Below are 19,674 nucleotides of genomic sequence, written 5' to 3' on the forward strand. Positions count from 1 at the left end.
TTAAATTTCAAATGAAAAAAATAAAGTAAATAAAAAAAAATGTCTGTTTGTTGCTGACACGAGTCAGAGTCAGCTTGCATGGAGGTTTTGCTCAGGGGTCTACTGTAGCCAAGATGCAAAAACTTGAATTCTAATGGATTTTCTAAGGGATATTGCATATAAAAGTGCTATACAAAATTGGCGACTTGCTATACAAGTGTAAAAGCCGTCTTATGTATGTTACCAGGAACCATGTATCATATAAGAGAAAAGAGCCATCCAAATTGCTACACAAAATTTTAACACTAACTTATATGCCGTTGGGAATATGGGAATATATGGGATGGGGGATCCAGTTAAGAAAATGTACAGTACTGTTTGTCACGCCAGGGATTGTATCACCTCAGTGAAGTAACTTTAATTTCTCTCTTTTAGCCCCGATACATACCTGTTGCTGCGTACCATCCTCCGTCTTTCCGACAATGGCGTGATGACACTGTATATCTAAAGGACCATGGAAGATCATCCCATACTCCTCAAAGAGCCGGTCTTTGAAACGTGGACGAGTCTCAAAGAATTCTTACGATTCTCAAATTCATCTGACTTTGCTGCGCATCTCCTTCAGAGTTACAAGTAAGTACAGTTTTTTTGTAAAGTTGTTTTAAATGTTTTTGTTTTGAGTCAAGTTCAAGTGTCCTCTGGACTGTTTGCCACATATCCAGTAATACAGAACTTTTGCTAATTTAACAATGCCCCTATAACCCCTACCCCCCCCCACACCACCCCCAGCCCTGCCACACACGCACACTCATTGTCATACTGTAAAAAGGATTAATACTAGTAATGAGGTGTAGAAGGGAAGGTCAACTTTCAACATTTTCCATTCTGTAAAGAAAAAAATTGGGTAGCCTCATTTAAAGATTTGTCAGAAAGATGGTCGTTCATTGTGTGTTTTTCAAGTGTTTTGCAGAAAATGCTTATTTTAAAGGCATTGAAGACTCGCCCCAAACCGTATGCGGCCATCTGAAAAAGTTAACTTTCCGTTGCTTGCAAGTGACGTTTTGTTTGTGTCTCTACAAAATGCAGACAGTAATGAAACGTGGTACCTCGTTATATTTAGCTGGACCTGATATCAGGGAAATGTTATGGAAACTCCCTCTGAGATGGTCCTTTGCTGCATCGTTTGTACACTGTGTGCTATGGGTATTGACCGCAGCTGTATGTACTGACTGTACACTAGTGTCTAATTACCGAAGGTAGCAAGCTGTGTGTGTGTATTTTCTGGGATCGATGGTGGTGTCTAACACTTCTGTTACACCTCATTGGAAACTAGGTCAGATTACCGGCATTAGACCTTTCTTTTTGGGCGAGCCTTCACACCCTTTAAGGTATAAACCACATCTTCAATATCTGGGGAAATGTTCTTCTTCTCAGTCTCCTTTCTCTACTCACTTGTCATAATTATAATATATAAACATAGTATTTACATGCATATTTACATATTTATTTGCATATTTACATGCATATTTACATGCATATTTACATGATAATAACACCTATACCTTAAATAAATGATTCCTTACCTGACCCACCACCACCATCACCTCTTTTACATTACCCCACCCTGGCACTTAATTGTTAATCCTGATCCCTCTTCCTGGAAACCCCCACAAGCACAGGTTCAAACAGTTTCGTGACACCATGTTCAGCAAGCACACACTACACATTGGGTCTGGAATTCTAAAGAATTGTTCATTGTGGTTTTGTGGGATTTCCAATTCACTAAAAAAGAGCATTGAAATGATTTAGTGTTTAAATTTGTATTTAGCAGTTTTATACGCCCTTAAAAATGTGTCCCTTTATATAATATCCTATGATTCCTGTGTACATAGCATGTCACACATGTTTGCACATGTATGTATCCCGATTTGCCCTTTTGGCAAAGCGTTTTGCTATGCGACACTGTATAAGTTGACCCCTAAAAGTAGAGTACCGATAAGTACAGAAACATAGTAAATAAGACCATTGGTTGGCTTCTAAGCAGATTCATTACACGGATCGTATTTTGTGATACTCCTGGAAGTTGATGATTTACAAGCACTGTATAGACTTGAATGAGTTTTCTGACCAGCATGAAGCAACAGTTTTGGAGACTACAAAACCTTTAAGTTTATTCTAGTTTGTTACTGAAATGACAGTTTTTTAATTAATTAGATGGTGACTAGAAGAATCAACAACTAGTGACTAATATTACAAACTCTCATAAAGTTCAGAAATTTCTAGAACTGTGCTTCCCTATCCTTTTGATTCCGATATTTAGCCAAGGCAATGATCACACGACCAACCATTGATTCAAACAATGTAAATCTATCTAGGTTGAAATGCTAAGGTGCCCTTCAAAATGATAAGATATCTTCTTGCAAATTTACTGCAAAAAGGTTGAAACGATGACTTTCCGATGCAAACCTAATTATCCATTTTGTTGTGTTATGTTGCATTGATGAAAAGGGATCAGTTTATCATTTTGCTACAAATTGTTGAAAGATGATTTTCTGAGTGAAGTGCACCATCTTCTCATAAAGCATTGAATTGCTGATACATAGTAAAAAAGAATTTATTAGTTTTGCTGCAAATTGTTAAATTAATGACAGTTGACATAAATATTAAAAAAAAAACATTTTGCAGCATTCTATTGAATTCCTCACTTATTAGATCATAAGGAATTTGTCATTTTGTTGCAAATTTTGTTATAACATATTAATTAACTGAAACAGTTAATCACTTGAACATCGAAAAAGTGCTACTACTGTATCTGTACAGAAATACTATTTAACATTTCGAGAAGGACGACACCTTGACGTTTCCCTCATACAGTACTAGGAATCATATGCTGGTTCTTCTCTTTGCTATCTTCAACAAGTAACAATTTGATTGACAGTTTGCGTATTGTAGTACTGTCTATAGGACTCACACTGCAGTTCTTCGCTACACAAAATACCATACAGTACACCTCTGAAGGGGTGTTTACATGAACGGCACTGTAACTCTGCCTGTGGTGCATTCTTGTTACCAAGTAAAGTCAGATGACCTTAAGGTCAAGCACTCACAGGAGGGTCAAAAGGTCAACCTTGTGAAGGTTACTGGTGTCAACCATTCTCTTTAGCAAGGTTTACATTCTTTTCTCTAGTTTGTGAGTAAGAATCTATCAAAATGATGTTTATGAACAGAGACTCGAAACCTTTTGATGACCTCAGACGGTATTCAAAACTGGCCCTGAAGACGAAATCCAAATACTCCAGGGGTTTTAACATATATAGACTAGGAACCTCTTCTTCTGTGTGTTTACATCTAGAGCATTTTCACACTTAGGAAGGGCTATGCAACAGATTAATACAGAGCTATATATGTTTTGTGATCACTTCAATTATTGATCTGGTAGTTTTTCATTATCCACCATTAATGGGAAAGATGACAATTTAACCTGAAAATATGTATTCTACTTCTGCTTGAGGGAGACACAAAGCCAATCTTCATCTTTAGCTCATTGACAGAAGTGATTGCGACGAATAGCTGCCCAAAAATAAGCTGTCGAGAGAGATTTTTCGCCGCCCGGCTTGGGAGATATCTTAGAACTTTAACAATGTTTGTGTCTGGGGAACTGTCATTTTTGTAAATCATCTCTGATGTCTTTGTGTCACTAGGAAGGAATGGAAATTTATCTTGCAACTCTCTTCCTCCTTTTGCTGTTTAACACTTTCAAGTTAAAACTTGTTGAATAGTGTTAACACTGAATCCAATTGATGCGAACATTAGGTCATGTGAAGAGAGCTTCATACAGTTCACAATTCAGCATGCATGTACGCAAAACCCATTCCCACTGCAGAAAATAAACATTGTTATTATAAGTTAAGAAAACAAAAAACAAAAAAATGAAAGTAAAATGACATTCAAGGATGTTATATATTTAGACTCAGGTGACTCAGGTCTTGATTGAAAGTTTTCAGCCTTGTGTGTGAAGGAAGTTAGGAACATTAAAAATCTGAGATATATCTGCTAAATGGAACAAAATTTCTCTTTATAGCAGTTTGAGGCAGTTGCTCGTGGCAGTTATCTCTCGTATCACACATAGACCAATGGCTCGTGTCTCCTGTGTGGGGTGAGGTGGGAAGGGATATGGGGGGTGGGGGGTTGTTTGTGACATTTCTCTGTATCACATAGACCAATGATGATGGTTGGATTTGTGTCTCCTTCTTGAGGTGGGGTGAAAAGAGGATGAGGGGGGGGGAAGGAAATTGTTTGTGACAGTTCTCTCTAACACTCTGTAAGTTGGCTTTAATTATAGGGGTGGTCAATTATACATACAGTACATACGTATACGTACATGACATACACGCACACCCTTACACACATACATACACACATACATACATATACACGCAGACATACGTATATTATGTGCTGTAGATATACAATAAATAGCTTGACTGGAATAATGTCAATTTAACAAGCGTGTAGAGCTGCATGACATTTACAGTACCTGCCTCTGACGAAAAATTATTAGAGCTCTGTAAATTATAACCTTGGGTCCCTAAATTTTTCAAAGTTGCTCTTAAAGCAAGATTTTGCATTCTGTCACATTTCCATAAAAACTCATTGATTCTGTAATGATTGTTGAAAGTACTTAAATATTGTAACTTATACTTTTAGATTTCACTTAAAATTTTGTCCAAATTGGCCACAGTAATTAGCATGTCATTGACAATTCTGTATGATCATTCTGTTCAACTTTTCATATTTAAACACCTTTTCTTTTATTTTTTGGCATTAAGGGTTTATACAAAAATATTTGCAATAGTTGAACCGTTAACAATTGGATAATTTTGGCAAAAGTACCAACATTGTTACAAAATTTTGGCTTTCAAAGTATAATTATATACAGCTTTAGTATTCATTCAAATTGGATGCAAGTTTGCTTGCTTCATAAATACTCTCTTATTGATAACCCAGTGATAAAGTAAAGGTTGTGAACTGTCAGCAGAACTTACAGAAGGATTTTTACAGTCTCTATGTTTAAGATGTAAGGCAAGGGTGTTTGGGGGGGGGGGGGGAGTTGGACTTGTTTAAATCTTTGCCTACATTGAACATTTTTAGGAAGCAGTTTTTCCTCTCTTTTTTTTTGACAACCAAAATTTATTGTTTGGACAGCCCAAACGTAAGACCTGGTTGTCAGATGGACAACCCAAAGGAAACAAAATTGCCCTGAGTTGTCTTTGATTATTGGTTGTTGTTTTTTGTTGCTACTGTAGCTGTCTGTAAAAGGTTGAACTTGTTTAAAAAAGGCTGGCTTTAATTTTACAGTGTGTCTCTCAGACCTGACCTTTTGATCTCTCAGCAAGCAGGTTGTCTGGATTCTAGAACTACCTTATACAGCACAAGAAACCAAAAATAATTCTTTACACTTAAAAAAAGGATAAAGACTTTTAGCTGGGTTCACAACACTTCCGAGACCATAGATGTTTCAAAGGTACAAAGGACATGAAAACCTTGACTCTTTTTGTTACCGGTTAAACTGTTCTGTTCAGTTTGAAGAGTAACGCAGTTTCACTATAGCTGCTGTAGTGGTTCTGTTTGGTTGAACTTTGTGTCGAATCATTAGCTCTTTGTTAAAATCAAAGGTCAAAATTCGTACAGCTTTTTTCAGACAGGTTCCAACTGATCACAAAGGTTGCAGACTGTGGATTGTGTGGTAGGCTATAGCATGTATTTGTGGTGTGTATATGGTATATTTGTGGTATACATATATACTACTGTACATCCTGTGACCTTTGTCCTTTGGAAAGCCATTCAGCCTTAAGTGGTATAATAGTGTTTCAGCTTGGCTTGAAAGATCACAAAATGATAGATATAAAGGGGCACACACAAGTTACACAACATTGACTAATACCATAACAAACAGGATCAGACCATACCATAAATACAAGGAGTACATGTATGCTAAGACATACTATTTATATATATATATATATATATATGTATTTGTATATGATATATGTTTATATATTCACACACATATACTCGATTGTACCAAAGTGAAGAGGAAGTCTTTGTATGCTAAGACATACTATTAATTTTTATATATACAAATGCCTACAGTGGAATTACGACCTTCCTTACGGGTTCTGGACATACAATCAGCGTCCATAGCCTAGTGGTTGGGGTGTCCGCATATAAAGCGGTGGGCCCAGGTTCGAATCCCAGTGGAGGCTGGAAATTTTTTCACTGTTCTGGATTTTACAACTCACTACGATTTCAATACATATCTATATATATATATATTTTATATGTTTATATATTAATATATACATATATACACACATATACTCGATTGTACCATTCTATTTATATTCTCTTAACTATCAGAGTGAAGAGGAATTCGTAACACAGAGCTGGACAGGTTTTCTTGGAAAGTCTCCAAATTCAATTGTACTAAACATGAGCAAGGTTATTTTATCTTGTAACATTATACAGTCATATAAAAACAATAAAAATTGGAGAGAAATATAATATACACAGATGATTGTGTTGCATGCGCAGCTTTCGTGTGTAAGACAATCTCTTGATATCTAAACTGCTAGCTGTTTGTTGGTGGTGGTGGACATAGGAGAAGGAGTGGGATTCAGCTAAATAAGAATATTCAAACTTTGATAAATTGTTATTGGATCTGTTTCATGCCCCACCAATATCAAACTTACCAAATGACCTGTCCATAATGAGTTCCCCTCCTCCCCCCCCCCTCCCGCTCCCTATCTTAAGATTCACAGCTTGGAGAAGGCTATAGCTTATAGCTTGGCATTATGACATGTTGAAATTACAATGTTCATCTTAAATGTGGAGGTGAAAGGTCATTTGAGGTCAAAAAGGAGTCGACACCTTGAAAACTTTGATATCTCAAGAAGGGACATGTTGAGAAGTGTCATTCATGGCATATATATAGCTTTTAAAGCAGCATTTTGCGTTGGGTCGCTTTTTTCCACCTTTTTAACATGTGCAACGATTTTTTTACATGTATCAATCATAAAACAGCAAACTAAGATACCATCCAAGTTTCACCCTGCCAAGAGCGTTAATTAGCGAATAATTAACGATTTATATCGATAATGAGTAAAAGTGTCCTCGACAAAGTTTTCATATCTCCAAATCCACTAGTTTGAATTCCACCAATCAGTGAATAGTATGTTTATTCATGAGCATTTTGCGTTTGGTCGCCGTTTTCTACTTTTTGGACATGTCCATCGAGTTTTTTACATACATCAAATCACAAAACAGCAAATTAAGATATTAGCCAAGTTTTTCCCTGCCAAAAACGTTAATTGGCGAGTATTCCACATACAAAATTAAATCTCATTCAGTTCCCAAACCCACTAGTTTGAATTCAACCAATCAGAGATGCAGGTTTAGTTATGAGCCGTTGCTAAAAATAGATTCAAGACTTTGCGTTGGGAGTTGTTATGCAACTCCCTGGTACAACTGCCATATAGACTGTACACAAATCAAGCGTGGTGTTATATTACGTATCTGTCAATGACGTTCGTAGTGTTTAAATATTCATATTATGGGCGAGGTTTATTGGGTTCCCAACGGAAAATATCTTGGAGAACAACAAAGTTGAAAGTTGCAATTTTTTCGACTTTTATGCCACCATTTTAAGTAAAATATAAATAGATAAGCTAGTTATGTATGTCGTTATGGCATAGTGGAGTCAGTGAGGTTGAGAAATATCATAGTCGAGGACGCAAAATGCTGCTTTAACTGGCATATTATATACTCATGGCATTATTGTCAATGTTGTTTTATTGGGGTCAAACTTCAAAGGTCAGCCAGGTCAAAATTGTAAAACTCTTGAAAGCGTTATGACTCAAGAATCATCAATCTGGTGTAAAAGTGTGTACTTCCATGAGGGCATTGGTATTGATGTGGAGCTAATGACAAGTCCTGATAAACTGCATTGTAATGGAATTTTAGAAACCAAGTCCTGTTAACACTTTTGCCACGATCAATGCATTCAGAAATTAGAAGCTTCTGCAGAGATATCATCTGTGCATGCAACGTTCCTGTTTGTGACTTTCCTGTAATAGGTCAATCGGATTCGGTAACCACTCAGTTGTAAATGTTATATCACAGCACAATATTTCCAACATCGTAAGACAACAAGGATATCTACAGTATTTTCAGCCAAACGGTTTCTATTTATTCTGAAAACGAAAACACCTCCACACAGGTATTGGCAAATATACGATCCTTCTGCCCCAAGTATTACCTATTTACTACCTAACAACTGCAAGTCTTGAAAGAAATTTATGCTGCCAATTGCAAGTGGTACATGTAATGTGTACAACTACTGTTGTGTCGTGGAACATATATGTAGTCTGTCAAATAGGCTGTGAAATTTTACTGTAGATTTTGCAAAATAGTAATTTGACTGACACATTCTGATTATTAGTTTTCTATTGATAGTTCTTCGGTTCTTCTTCTTCTTCGGTGAATTTCCAATTTTTGAGTGATCAGAATTTAAGTATGATGTATGTATCAGGTTGTGATAGATTTACTTAGTATGTGTTCCCTAACAAGTCAGTGTGCATACAGTACATCACAATATAGGGTTTATGATCAGGTATTAACTGTGTATGAATGAAATTTGTGTACTGTAACCGATTGACCTTTAGACCTGTTGTGCAATGTTCTCCATGATGTAACTCCAAAGTACAGTAGCTTATAATATACTCAGCTCTGAGAGGATTATGTCTCTGTGTTCATTGTCTTTAACGGTCGTACACACGGACTAATTATAACTTTTACTTAATTTTGTCTCCTCTGTATTTTTTTCTTCCAGGGATCTCCATAACATCACACATCACGACATCCTCTCCAAGAGATCTGGCGGCAGAGGTGAAGACGACTCGTTCCTCATCGGCGTCAAAATCAAGAAAGAATTCATCGATGGAGAGTACGACTCGACGGAGACGGCTTCGTGTACAGGTTCCCCGGATCCAGGGCACCACCACGGCAGAAGAGAATCCGTCAGTCGACCCAGGAAGAAGCAGAACCGGTCGTCGTGGGGTCTGGAGTCGGTGGTTCAGAGGTTGCACCAGGCGAAGGTGGAGAGCAGAGACGACGACGGATGGATCCAGGAGGGGGGCGGAGAGCCCTCCTCCCTCTCGTATCAAGATGGCGGCGGTAGGAGACTGCCGTTCCTGGACCGAGTGAAACAGGAGCAGCTCTCGGAGGGCGAGGAGGACGGTTACAGCTCGCCCAAGATAATACCGGACTCCGCCAGGTCCATAGCCAGCCAGAACATGGTCGACGTCGGTCGATACAACCCAGAGGTGGACTCGACCTACACCTTACGGAAACTGCTGGAGAAGCCCCCTGTGAACGCCTCGGCCGAGTTGAGGTTGAACGCAGCTGAACTGAAAGAGAGGGGTGTGGTGATCAACCCGGCCATCTCGTTTGAAGTTGAGAGAAATCTGCACGTGCATCTGCCATCCAGGGATTCCCCGGCGGCTAAAGCCAAAGAACAGCGAAGGAAGACGGATCAGCCGCCGTCATCTTTTGCGTTGGAGTCTCTGATACGGATGGCTCTCTTAGCCAAGGAAGACGAGGAGGTCTCCAGGGAGACGATCGGCGGTCAGAGCAGATCGGAGAAAGAACTTTTAGAGAATCAAGGAATTAGTATGGGGTCTTTCCAGAGATCTCTCTTTCAAATACCTCAAGCTTTCAGGAACGGCAATACCTCCTCTGTAGAACGGAGTGGAAGCACCGCGAGTAGCATGACTGATGCTCCGTCTCTCAAGAGCATCTTAAGAGGAAGGGACGCAGTGAATCAGAGGTCAGAACAGGAAGAGAAGGATGTTTCGGTGTCGATAAAAATGGAAGATGAGCCTCACGAGAACTCGTTCGGTATGGCCAGTGCGGCCTACGCTCTCCAACATTTAGCCCAGATGCAAGATCCACAACAGACATACAGTGGACTGAAAGCGGGTGGAGCTCAAAGAATGCCAAAGGCGGTGTATCAAAAACGGCACAAGCACGACAAGCAGAGACGGCGCCACAGGTCGGGCTCGAGGAAGAAATGTGACAACAACCCCCTCCCTACGGTGAAGTACCTCCTGGAGAAGAAGCGAGAAGGCTTGCCCCTATCGAAGTACCGGGTCAGGTTAAAAAGCCGGAAAGACGCCGATCTGAGAGGCAAGTCGCATCACTATGGAGGCGGAGATCATCACGGGCACAAAGGGAGACGGAACAGAGGACTCCAGGACTCCCCGATCAAACGGAACAGTCGGAAGAGAAGCAAGGTCACCAGGAAACAGCCGTCCAAACAGATTGCCAAACCGACTGTCCCTTCGAGTCCTCCCCCTTCCGCGATAGATATCAGCACTTCCGCCTCACAGATGATGAAGTTGATCGCGGAGCAAGAGAACACCCCCTCCATGTACTCGTCCGCTCCCGTCGTGAGGTCTCACTCCAAGAGCGGCGACGGCGCCTCCCCGGCGTCGGGTTTCAAGAACAACGGCACCTCCCCGTCTCCTCGCCCGAAGAGCGGCGGCGGCTCCCCGTCTCTCAACAACTCCGCATCGGAGGTGATGAAACTTCTGGCCAGCAAGAACCAAGAGAGGAACAACCTGATACTGGACTCTCTGCCGACTGTACCTCTCAAGCCGGTATCGCCCCCTCCTCCTCCTCCATCGAGCCGGTTGTCAGACATGTCCCCGCCCGCTCCCGCCTCACAACACCCCCCTCAACGTCCCCCTCCGACCTCCGATGAGTTTGGTAAATCGATGATAGGTGCGGCGGATATCATGAAACAGTTGGCATCTAGTTATTCTCAGAACTCTCCTCATAGATTGCAATATCCTCTCAGTCTCATGTTCGTCAATCCTCCCGCAGCGGATAGTTCGTCCGCATTTTCTCTCATGAAAGAACTGATCACCAAAGGTTCCTCGTAAACGAGATCTTATCTCCGTCTAATGAATATAGTACGAGCGATCGAAACTTGGCAAAATAGCGGCGATTGCCCGAATGCTCGGCACCTTTCACTTCCGGATGATGGCACTGCAACATTCCAAGGTTTTCATGTTGTAGGTGTAATGAAAAGTAATATAATCCTTTGGTACCATTATTGACTACATGGAATGTTTATAGTATTTAACTAAAATGTCGAAAAGTTGGGAGAATTTTCCATCTAATTCTGTAATGCGACCCTTCAAAGGTACTTTCATTTGCCAGGTTTCAGAACACTTTGAGTGATAGTCCAAACGGTACCAAACCTAAATCTAATAAAATCGGGATATTCGTTCATACGAAAGTACCGTAAATATTAAAATAAAGTTTCCCATATCAGTGACTGCAAAAACGGCTGATTGGATGAAGTGTTCAAATCCTTAAACTTGTACAAAGGTCAAAATGAAATTAAACCCGAATGATAAATCTTCTCGACTCTACCCCCGGATTTGAACAAATCGTGTGTCTTTTTTGTGTCGAGGTGCACTACTAATGATTAGGCCTACTGTTTACCATATAGGACTGCTGGATAACTTGGCCCAGTGAGTTGCATTCCAAGAATCGTCAATAGAACATGCATAGCTATTAAAAGTTAGCAAAAGGTTTGTTTCATTTTTGGATAAATTGTTCCCCCGGTCTTCCTTCTGGTGGAACAATTCCAGCTCAAAATATAGACTTTGGTATTTGGTTTGAATATTGAAAAGGATTGCAGAGTCATCTGTGTAAACATTAAATCTGCAATTTTAAGAGAATATCTTTTGACAGGCTTGTAAGGTTCTTCTGGGACGTAGCACAAAGATCAATATTTATGTCACAATTGGTTAAATCAGTCCGTGTATGTACGTTCATGAAACAGAAGGTAATTTTCTATAGTTTTAAGTTATTCCTATGGACTCCAAGGGTTAGGAAGCTAACTATGCACGTAATTTGAAGCCCTCTAACTTAGGATGACATTTGATGAACACTAGCTACTGTTAAACTTTCACTTTTTAAGAGTACTATATACAATGAATAATGAAAGCAGGTGTGTTTGTGTTTGCACTTCTGCTCTTTAAACCACTGATAATTCCTTGCCGATCACAATCATCTCTGTCAACTGGGCTAAATGTGATGGTGATGGCCGTGATGATGATTGTGAGGATGATGATGATCGTAATGATGATCATGATGATGATGATCTTCATTATCATGATCATGATAGTCGTTAATCTCCTTTAACATAATATCTAACTTTTCTTAAACAATTAATTTGTTAAATCAAGCATTCGAGGACAGTTTTCCTGTTTTTACACCCACTTTTTTTTCTTTTCTTTTTCTATTAATTTCATTTTTGGGTTTTTTTAAATTTGGAACATTTTTTAAGACAATAATGCCAAAAAATGTTAATCTGAAATGGTGGTCGTCTTTTAAGTGGTTTTAGTATAGGCTTTACCATGCAAATTGATATAGCAGTTTTAGAATCACAGAAATGGTCTCACTAAATATGGGAAATGTATGATCTTTATACACAGCAGTTCAAGAGTATCCATAGTCAAGAATCAAAAGGTGGGATGGATAAACAAGGATTTGGGGCTCGACAATTTTTTTTTTTTTTTTTTTTTTTTTTTTTAAACCGCAATTTTTTCAAAGGAAACATTTGATGGCTATATCTGTGGGCGCTTCATAGAATTGGGGAACCAGAAGGGACATCATCCTATGTAAGCACTGCTACTAAGATGACTGAATGGCAGGAAAATTATTTGTGATGTTATTGGGTATTTGTCATGTACTGAAAAGAGAATATTGCGGTTGAATTTATTGTTGGTTTTCCATCATGGACCGAGACAAACGTATGTATACAGCCCGACAGATGTGGTATTCCTCCAACCAACCCCATCCCCCTACCACAAACAAACAAAATCCTCACTAGCAAAATAACTCTGACCTAACAAAACAGGTCATGACTCTGGTCACAAATTAAGTTAAACAATACAAATTAAACGTCTAAATGTATCTTCCTCCACATCAATAAAGTTCCCCTAGAAAATTCCATTATTCAACAGCTTGGATTGTTTACCAAAACGGTAGTGCATGATAGGTCCATTCAACTCCCCCCTCCCCCACTCTTCTTTGCCTTCTGCTATGAAAACTCAAATGTTGACTCGTTGTAGTTGTGTATATGGGGATCCATTGTTCTCTAATTTTATGAGGTCTAGAGGGGAACATGGACAGTTACCCTCCACCCGCCCCCACCCCTTCCCCTGCCCACTTCTGTCTTCCATGGAACTCTTTGTCATTTGTACTTCTGCCAATTACTTGCTTTCAACGTTTACATTGCAATGTGTTTGCTATGAAGATATTCTTCGCATATCGCACTAGTTTCGGAGATCTGTATCACTTACCTGTCAACAGAGAAAGGTTGTAAAACTGATAAAAGTCTGTATCTTACAATTCAAAGTGAATGTTAGAAAATACTTGGCTTTATACTTTCGGATTTAATTTTTTGATGTCAAACGCTACCCAAGCATTATTAAACAGCAATGAAAGTCTCCTCGGACAGTTCATTAAACGTCACAAGAAAATTTTCACATCACGTTCGAGATTTGACAGTCCATTCAGTTAAATGGGGCAGAAAGAGTTTTGCAATAACTTTGCCAAAAAGAGACTAACGCTTTGGGTTGTCTTCAGTTCTGGCACCAAAATTCTTTTGGGGGGTGGGATGGGGGGTTGTGGGGCAGGTGGTGGGTTTGGTGAGGAAGACAGATATATCATTGGAAGATTTTTGCTGTTGGTTCAACTCATCATCATCATCATCATAATTGCACTAAAATAGACTAAATTTTCCTGTTTTACATTAGTACAGCTAGTAAAGGTGCCAATCATCTGATCTCTCGTTTGAGACTTAGTTAAATCATCATTTTAAATAGATATGCCCTTTGGTTAAGTTAATTTATTAACACTTGATTTATTTCAAATTGCAAGATTTTCAATAATCTTTTTTTATTTTGTCTGTATGTATGTATGTATGTATGTATGTATGTATGTATGTATGTATGTATGTATGTATGTATGTATGTATGTAGTTTTATGATATCTTCCCCTCTTGAGTCCTATTTTCGTTCAACTTTGTCACTGTTAGTATCATTAGATACTCGAGTAAAGGTATCAAGTTACATACCGGCCATTGTTGCCAACAGTTACACATTGTTTACGTTTAGATGTAACTCGGTCTATTAGCTTATTCAACTTTATATGTGGAGGAAACAAGTGATTGATTGATTGAGAAAAAAAATTGATATGTGTAAAATTTATTAATTTATTACTCAGCTGTAGATATGTTTGTCTATAGAACAATAGATGTTTATAACACAACTAACAACAATTTTTGAAGTGCTATTATTGTCTTATTTAATGATATCAATTATGTTATTAATGCTGTCAGTACCTCTCCAGTTGAGATCAGCGGCCAATCTATTTCCCTGATTCCAAGCTTTTCATTTAAGAGATTCAGAACAGATTGAGCAAAATCAGGGCCTATCAGAATGACTGATGTCCCCCCTCCCCCAAATAATATTCACAGCAATGTTAGTCATTAAACATTGGTTGGATGCCTATATCCTCCTGCTTCCCCCCCCCCATCTTCCTCCACCACCCTCCTGCCCCATGTCAAACCTGTGTACCTGGAAAATGCTTAATGATATTCAGTTCAAGACCCACCCATTTTATGCAATATTACAAACTGTTCTTGAGAGACAAAAAACAAGTCAAATAACTCCCTGTCAAGGGCGTAGGAACCAGGGGCGCTGGGGGGCGCCAGCCCCCCAGTGAAAAATATGGGGGGCGGAAGTATCGTTCCGCCCCCCCCCCCCGCTCCGCGGAAAACCCCTTTTTCATTTCCAAATGAGAAAAAAATCTCATTTGAAGCACCAAATTGCATCTAAGGCCAGGTGAAAATGCAAAATTCTTTACAAAATGGAGTGGGTGTTGAAGTGTGCTATATTGCACCAAATTGCATCTGAGGCCACCTGGAAATGCAAAAAAATTCCAAAGGGGAGGGGGACACCCCCTCCCCCAGGTCGGCCATCAGTCTTCAGCCCCCCCACTCAAAAGTACCTTCCTACGCCACTGCTCCCTGTTGATAGCTTTAATGGATGACAATGGTTTACAAGAAAGCAAATGAAACCAGCCATATCTCACAGTTGGAAAACAAGACTAACAATTGTCTTTTAGGGAGGCACCCTTACAGTAGTAGAAACAGGCAACCACCTAGCCTCTATTGGGTTAATGGGGGGGGGGGAGGGAGCCAAAATTTTGTTCCCATTTTTGGAGAGGTCTGAGAAATTTAAGTTGAATTATTTCTTACACTGATATGACTTTTCATGAATCCAATTGGGCTTTACCCTCTGCTAAGATGCAAATTTTGAGGAGGGGTAACAAAAGTTGACTGAAGTTCATTTTGCCATGAAGAGGGGTTTCAAGGGGGAGGGGAGATCCCACCTTGAACTAATTATGCATTTTGGTTAGATGGATTTAGAGCGGATTGAACTTGACTTTAGCCTGTCTGTTTTAGTCATGGTCTCTGGGCCCACTTTTGGATGTCATTTCAGGATTCTTTGGGGCTAGTTATTTAGGCGCAGTAAATATTGAACCTGGATGGATGGATGGATGGATGGATGGATGGATGCATGGATGCATGGATGGATGCATGGATGGATGGATACATGGATGGATGGATGCATGGATGGATGGATGCATGGATGGATGCATGGATGGATGCATGGATGGATGCATGGATGCATGGGCCTGGTGGGTTGGGGAAGGATAAGGGTAAAGGGTGTATATGTTTCTACATGCACAAGAATTAAAGGGTATTTTCATATAGTAATCGATCGAATGGTCAAGCCTTGGCATTTCCACTAAATGATATCGGACACAGCCTACAAGTATAACAACTACACTAGTCCTGACCCGTTGGGGGAGGGAGGAGGGAGGGGAGGGGGATCTGATTGACAATATTAACAATTTTAGTTGCCTGCATCTTTCATGGGCGTCAACAGGTGGGGGACGGGGGGGACATGTCCCCCCACTTTCAAAAGTGGAGGGGATATCATATCATTTGTCCCCCCCACTTTTCAGAGCAGTTATTAAAAAAATCACATGCATATGCGCGATTTTCTATCACAATTGCTGAGCTGATTCAAGTAGAATCTAACTTAAGAATCATTATCAATAAATTGCACTGGAAATTAGAACAGTGCTTGGCCCTTTATCCCCCTTCCTCCGATATTCACCCTCCCCGCTTCGTCCGAGACCTCTGATAAAAGTTTGTGCGATGTTTGAACGATGTTTTAGAGTGTTTTGTGGAAGCACCCCTTCTCGCCAGAAATGGAATTCCCCTTGCCCTACACTGTGAATCAGAGAAAACGACGCATTTCAACTTGAAAACAAGTCGAAGACCCCACCAGGAAGGTAATATCATATATTTTAGGCCCTACAGACAGTATTCTGCCTGTATGCAGGGTATTATATGATACCAAACTACCGAAAATATTTCGTTTGAGATGGACGCTGTGTAATTCGTCTCCCTTGGTGTCAGAACGGCATCTTTCTACCAGTACTTTCTGTCGGAATTTAGTTTTGTGAGACAAAATTTCTCCTCACAGATCTGGTTCTGATGTAACTAAAAACGACTCAGGAAGGCCGTCTCCTGCGATCTAGGGGGTCTTATGTACCCAAAATTTTCTGGTACGCTACGCGCCAACCAATGGTGGCGCTCCGCTTAGATAGTATAGTGTCCCCCTCACTTTCTGAAACCTGCTGACGCCCATGGCATCTTTTAGAACTACAGTATTCCAAATTAGTCATTTAATGCTATTAACAAGTGCCAAGCAAAATGTTTTCATGAAAACTGTAACTGTATATAAATTGTCATTCAGAAATGAGATAACATGTATATGAAGAGATGCTTCAACAGCTTGACGATACCATGTTGCAACTGAGAGGATTTAACAACAGCCTGGCCTATATTCCCCCTTTCCCTCACACCGCAACCTTACACCTTGCCTTTACACCCCTTCCCCTTACACCTCCCCCTCAGTCTTCCTTTCAATTTCCCTCACAACCCCCACCACCCTCCCTAAGGATTACCTGCAGTCTGGTCTATTTCCCCCTCCCCTCACAACCACCCCTTACATCTTCCCTCACACCTTCCGCCGTCACACTACCCCTCATCCCCCCCCCCCCTCATCCCTTCCTTTCTAAAAACGTGCCGCTCACACCACCCCCACATATCGAAACTCCAAGAACTGATCTTTCGCCTATTCTAAGAGTTAAACACGGCTGCGCGTTTTATCGCCGCCTGGATATATTATCTAATGCATACACATGTACAGAGACGTCTTTCGCCTATGCGTGGCCATGATTCAAGGGCGGTTAAATATACTCTGAGAAAACAGACGGCTGGTACTAAGTTACGTTACCTTTCTATGATATGACCTACTCAACCTGATCATAATGCGGGGTCACCAGCCTATAATTGGCTCGGCATGGGAGGGGAAGGAAGGTCATTGGGGGTCAAAAGCTGTAAGGTCACCATTATCATATCCGCAGTGCTGTTATTATAGTAAACAACTAAAGGACTGACTGTGATTGCGTTCAGGCATAGAAGTGTCAGGGTATAAATAATACTCACATAGTTCAGTATGGTCATATGTGGTATCTCGTACAAATATTGAAACACCATACAAACGTACAAAGAAAGTAACCACGTCAAAACGATTGGCCACATTGGACAACATTTCGGAATTGAGGGGGAGGGGTGTGTGAGGCGTTTTAGTATGATTGATTCGATTAACGTTAGGGATACATTCCACTTAATGTACTAAAATCTCAGTCTATGACATATGTAGGCACATGGATGTCTAAATTGGAATATTTGTAATATATTATGCAAATAGATTGGCCTATATACTACTATCACTTCGGATAGATTAGGGCAGTCATAGAATTCGAATACAATTATTTCGATATGAAATGTTGTCCTCTGTGGCCGATTAATACGGCCAGACGCGAAAATCCGGGAGTCTGGGCACATATTACATTCATATTCTTGTGTGTCGGAAGTGTGATATTGAGTCGAATACTTTCCTTTTGAATGATAACCATATTTTTTTTTACTCGATAACTTCATGCGTGTCACTTTTCGTTCCAATTTATGTATTGTTTTGACTCCTGCTGCTAGCGTTTTTTTTTTTCCCAGGACGAACGTGGGTTTCAGGTTTTTCAGGAATTTACAAATTCGTTTGAAATCAGAGTTAGGGTTTAGAAAGTGGGTAAAGTAGACATTTTCTAAGAAATTGCAGGATTGTCGTTCATAATCTGGGGTCAAAACTAGGAAAAAAGATTCAGAACATGTTTTTTGAAAAAGCGTCACATGTTTGGAATCCAGGGATTTGATTGGCCCATGCCCACGTTCGTCCTGGGAAAAAAATACGCCGCCTGCTATAGTCCTGGTGCCACCATACTTTTATCGTTCCCAATCGGTCGGCAGATCGAGCGCATGCTGGATTATAATGTCTAACGTATACGTTACTCCTCGCGCCGCTCCACAGTTTAGGCTAACATCATCACCATGCAGGGGCAAACTCGAGTCTAACTGATGAAGCAAGACCTAAACGAATCTACCTGACCAATAAGTGACCCTTATCTATGAAATGTAAGAGTATAATGATGCGGGAATAAACAAGAAACAAAGGGGTATCACAATAGGACCTCGTTCATACATTATCCTTCCATCACTCTTACGCGGTTCATTGGTGTAAAATCATGCTGATTTCCTGATGTTTTCGCTTCCGTTCAATGAAAAGCAGAATGAATACTTTTAGAAAGAATACAAAGGAACTAGCGAGCGAAATTACCCGTAAAGAACAATTGAGGTCAATATCATTATGACCCCGTCCAACACAAATAATGATGTAATCACAATGACAATAACTAATGTAACCAAAAACAAGCCATGTGTTAGATTCTTTTACGTTTTATTCTTTCTTTCTTTTTCTGACAGATGTTAACCTTTAGAGAGGATGTATAGGCGTAGATTACTGTAATGGTGGTATATTAACGCCTTGTTGCCATCAAAACCGCGCCCAAATACTATAGTTGTACGTGATCGATGCCAGGACTGAACGTGTGGGTTGGCGTATTTAAATTATTGTTCACTTTCGTCAAGACACATATAAATAGTGGCGTATAGTCGGAGCGATATTATTTTTTATCGAAGTGGTCAGGCTATCCGTGGGATACAGTTCTTAGTACATGCGTAGGAGCCCAATTTGATTTTTTTTTTATTGGGGGGGGGGGGGCTGTAACGACTTGCCCGAAAAATATAACCAAAACTAGTCGGGCAAGCTTAGAACTTTATTTTGATTTTTAAAGGAATTTTTTACTTTTAAACTATTGATTTCCTTTAGCTACATCATTACAATTTCTTTTCTTTCTGTAGGTGCCCGAATAATTCTCAGCATATTGGCCGAATTTTCACAAAAATATTTGGTTGGGGGCTGTTGCCCCCCCCCCCGCCTCCTACGCCTATGGTTCTTAGAGCGGTGTCGAAAATGCTTTAGATTGCCAACATCTTCTCGAGAATATTTACGCTGAGGA

General features: G+C 40.0%; 1 protein-coding gene across 1 annotated transcript; it reads left to right on the top strand.

Moving 5' to 3' along the window:
- The first annotated feature begins 396 nt into the window (after positions 1-396).
- LOC139964565 (uncharacterized) lies at positions 397-14,402 on the top strand. Its single transcript, XM_071966247.1, has 2 exons — positions 397-612; positions 8,870-14,402. Exons 1-2 carry the CDS (start codon positions 494-496, stop codon positions 10,980-10,982), a joined length of 2,232 nt encoding a protein of 743 aa, XP_071822348.1. The 5' UTR covers positions 397-493; the 3' UTR covers positions 10,983-14,402.
- Positions 14,403-19,674: the final 5,272 nt, after the last annotated feature.

This window comes from Apostichopus japonicus, chromosome 23 (assembly GCF_037975245.1).
Source record: "Apostichopus japonicus isolate 1M-3 chromosome 23, ASM3797524v1, whole genome shotgun sequence".
Lineage (NCBI taxonomy): Eukaryota > Metazoa > Echinodermata > Holothuroidea > Aspidochirotida > Stichopodidae > Apostichopus > Apostichopus japonicus.

Excerpts from the sequence above, each read along its gene's own strand:
- LOC139964565 (XM_071966247.1), top strand. The coding sequence starts at position 494 with ATGGAAGATCATCCCATACTCCTCAAAGAGCCGGTCTTTGAAACGTGG. Across the intron at positions 613-8,869 it reads CATCTCCTTCAGAGTTACAA|GGATCTCCATAACATCACAC; the intron begins GTAAGTACAGTT and ends TTTTTCTTCCAG.